Genomic DNA, 4,096 nt, shown 5'->3' with positions numbered 1-4,096 from the left:
AGGCAGATCACTTGAGGTCAGGAGTTTGAGACCAGCCTGGCCAACATGGTGAAATCCCATCTCTGCCAAAAAATATAAAAATTAGCTAGCTGGGCCTAGAGGCACACCCCTGTAATCCCAGCTACTCTGTAGGCTGAGGCATAAGAATCACTTGAACCCAAAGGCAGAGGTTTCAGTGAGCCCCTCCCCTCCTGCCGAAAAAAAAAAAAAAAAAAAAAAAGATCTCTAAAGTTCTAAAAGAAAAATTTTAAAAAAAGGAGAAAAAAGCATCCCTAAAACTTTGTAGTCAAGAAGCCTATTTAACTGGGTCTTATGACAATATATTTACTATAATAACAAACACTTATATTCATCTGAGTGCTACACAGGTATCCTTGTATTTCTCACAACTGCTCTATGAAATAAGTGGTGTTTTTATCCCTTTTTACAGGGGGGGATATCAAAGTACAGAGATTAAGTGACTCTCCCCAGGGCACTTAGCTAACACGTGGTAGAATTGGGACTTGAACCAGGCAATTTAGCTACAGGGTCTACATTCTTAACTATTACCCTATATTAACATACTCAAACTTAGTTGATACCATGACACTTTTTTGTTGTTCTAGAATGTATCTTTTGAAACCTTGTGTTCCAAGGGACAGTTTGGGAAATGGTTTAATAATAGATCTATTTAACTTAAGATAAAACAAATACTGAGAATGAAAATTTCTGCTAATCTAATACTTTTTCTTCTTAAATGGCATATACCCCATTTGATTTGCCAGTAATCATCTGTTGACAATAATAGGATGTTCAAAACACTGACTTTACAAATTTGTTCTTGAAATATTATTTTCACATGTGCTTAAAAATAACATTTATTGGCTGGGCACAGTGGCTCACACCTGTAATCCCAGCATTTTGGGAGGCTGAGGTGGGTGGATCACTTGAGGTCAGGAGTTTGGGACCAGCCTGGCCAACATGGGGAAACCCCATCTCTACTAAAAATACAAAAATTAGCCTGGTGTGGTGGTGCACGTCTGTAATCCCAGCTACTTGGGATGCTGAGGCAAGAGAATAGCTTGAGCCTGGGAGGCAGAGGTTGCTGTGAGTCAAGACTGCGCCCCTGGAATCCAGCCTGTGTGACAGAGCGAGACTCCATCTCCAAAAGAAAAAAAACACACATTTATTTAAAAAATACTTTTCTTTCTTTTAATCACTTCCCCCATATTCGAGGAGGCAGTGTAAGATTTTTTGTTCTCTACATTTTGGTGGGTTCAGATTTTAATACCTGACATAATTTTGAACTACCAAAGGCTAAAGAAAGGCAGTTGAAGGGATTACTATTAATGGTGTGTATTAGGAACCTTTTGCTAAATATAATACATTACTACTCTAAAATAGAATATGTTGATAATACTGTGAAGAATTGTGTTCTCCACTGTCTGATAAATTAGTGTCAGAGAGCAGTTATGTGAAAGTTAAATATAATTTCAGCATTATCATTAATTTTTATAAATAAATTCTGAAAACCTTCCTGCTCTTGAAAGCACCAGGAGTCTTTGCATAATTAGAGAACTAGCTACATTTTGCCACTTTTATTGTCTAGTAATAAATGGTTTTGTTAGATAAATGATATAATATTCTTTCATAATTCAGGAGACTGTCAAGCAAAGGGCAGTTGACTTCTGCTAGACATTTAAATAGTTTGCATCCAACACTCTGCTGTTAAAATAGTGAATAGATTGTATTAAGCTTGAGACTGCCAAGTAGTGCAGGCGACCTAGGTAATGTTAGGACTTCGCATTCAAGGAATACTCAGAAATTGAGAGAAGATGATGAAGAGAGATGATGATGATGATTATTATACTTTGTTTCTCTACATTAGTACATGTTTCTCTACATTAGTACATGTAGAGAAACAAAGTGTATAATTTGAGTTAACCACTGTGTTATAATGATTAGTAATCCCAGTTTTGAAATTCTTTATGAAATAATTTCCGTTGAAGGTAAAATCTTATTAATGGTCACTATTATTGAAGCCAAATGACTCAAAGGCATTTCATGCAGCCTTAATAACAAATCAGTTCTTTTTTAAAAACCTTTTCTTTTCTTTTCTTTTTTTTTGAGATGGAGTCTCACTATGTTGCCCAGGCTGGTCTCAAACTCCTGGCCTCAAGTGATCGATCTTCCCACCATCCAATCCCAGATTATAGGCGTGAGCTACCATGTCCAGCACAAATTAGTTCTTAACTAATTTTTCTGAAAACTGGCACATAAACAGAATTAAGCAGTTAACCTGTCTTTCCTTTACAGTTATTTCTGACGGTTACCAAATAATTTATGTGGCGAAGTTTTTTTTTGTTTTTGTTTTTGTTTTTTGAGATGGAGTCTCACTCTGTCACTCAGGCTGGAGTGCAGTGGCATGATCTCGGCTCACTGCAACATCTGCCTCCTGGGTTCAAGTGATTCTCATGCCTCAGCCTCCAGAGTAACTGAGATTACAGGTGTGTGCTATCACACCTGGCTAATTTTTGTATTTTGGGTAGAGATAGGGTTTTGCCATGTTGGCCAGGTTGGTCACAAACTCCTGGCCTCGAGTGATCTACCTTCCTCGGCCTCCCAAGTGCTGGGATTACAGACGTGAGCCACCACGCCTAGCAGTAATTGATATGACAACTTTTTTTTATAGAAAATCTTTAGCCCGTTATGGTGGCTCAGGCCTGTAATCCCAACACTTTGGGAAGCCGAGGCGGGAGTTTGAGACAACTCTGGCCAATATGGCGAAATCCTGTCTCTACTAAAAATACAAAAAAGTTAGCCAGGTATGGTGGCTCATGACTGTAGTCCCAGCTACTTGGGAGGCTGAGATGGGAGAATCGCTTGAACCCCGGAGACAGAGGTTGCAGTGAGCCAGGATTGCACCACTACACTCCAGCCTGGGCGACAGAGCGAGACTCCGTCTCAAAAAAATAAATAAATAAAAAAATAAAAATAAATAAAATAAAAATATCAAAATAAAGATTATTTGAAAGGTTAAATACAATACCTAAAATTGTCAGTCTCATTAAAGTGTTAAATTTCACATTCAATCTAATTTGTTCTATTAATACATTTTTCCCCCCATAGAATCATTTTTCCCATCCAGATATCACAATTGCCATTAGAATCACTTCTTCACCTTACTCTTTTTGGAATTTTAAATCAGAGCAGTGGAAGTTCCCCTGATTCTAATAAGCAGAGAAAGGGACCAGAAGCTTTGGGCAAAGTTTCTTTACCTCTTTTTGACTTTAAACGGTAAGTATTACTGAGTTGTAATGATGAGTCACTGTGGACACATCTGCACATCAGAATTGGCTAGATGACAAGGAGGTGAGGGGAGGAACATAGATGAGTGAATGAGCCTCTTCAGTTTTTCTAATGTGATAAAAGGTCAGTTCAGGGACACGGATTAGAGGAAATAAAAGTTAATCTTCTATAGTCTGAACATATCTGACTAGGTATACACAGCTTTGTTTGCCACTCACTGTTCCATGGAGAAAAGCAGCAGCCAATGACTGTCATTTATATAAAGTACTATATTGTTGACATAATACCACAGTCTTATAAATTCCGTTGATATTAACCCAAGACTTGGTTTTCCCTTTTCCCATTTCTTTCCTACTCTTCTCCAGTTTCAGAGAATCTATAGGTGTACAATATTCCCTTCCTTAATTTTCTTTACTAATCTATCCCTTACTGCCAAATGTCCCTAGTCTTTAATTGCCATACATCCCACAAATATGCAAAACCCTATTAGGGATTCTTTCCCTTATCTTTAGGGGTAAAGGAATTTCTTTTGAGCTTGGTGTCTGTTAGTAGCCACTGGGATAGTATAATCTATCTGGCCTTTTAGCTGAGTATTTTAATTATGTTGTAAGGAATAATGTTTCATGAGATGATCAAGAGTTTTCCAAAGGAAAAAAAAAATGGGTAAGTTTGGGATATGTTACATTCAGCACATGGGTGCATTCTGGAGAATAGATGATGCACACTGGCATATTAAAGCATCTCTAGGCAGGGCTCTGTGGCTCATGCTTGTAACCCCAGCAATTTGGGAGTCCAAGGTAGGCAGATC

The 4,096-nt window shown here is 37.9% G+C and overlaps 1 protein-coding gene across 1 annotated transcript in view; it reads left to right on the top strand.

Moving 5' to 3' along the window:
• The window catches only part of PIK3C2A (phosphatidylinositol-4-phosphate 3-kinase, catalytic subunit type 2 alpha), a 146,691-nt gene that overhangs the window by 90,976 nt on the left and 51,619 nt on the right, over positions 1–4,096 (top strand). The window contains exon 13 of the mRNA XM_011937522.1: positions 3,109–3,276. Coding sequence (XP_011792912.1) covers positions 3,109–3,276 — 168 coding nt within the window. The remainder of the gene's footprint in view (positions 1–3,108; positions 3,277–4,096) is intronic.

The sequence above is a fragment of the Colobus angolensis genome, unplaced genomic scaffold (genome assembly GCF_000951035.1).
Source record: "Colobus angolensis palliatus isolate OR3802 unplaced genomic scaffold, Cang.pa_1.0 Scaffold164, whole genome shotgun sequence".
Lineage (NCBI taxonomy): Eukaryota > Metazoa > Chordata > Mammalia > Primates > Cercopithecidae > Colobus > Colobus angolensis.
Note: the sequence above shows the minus strand (reverse complement) of the source record. Positions and strands in the feature narration are given on the sequence as shown.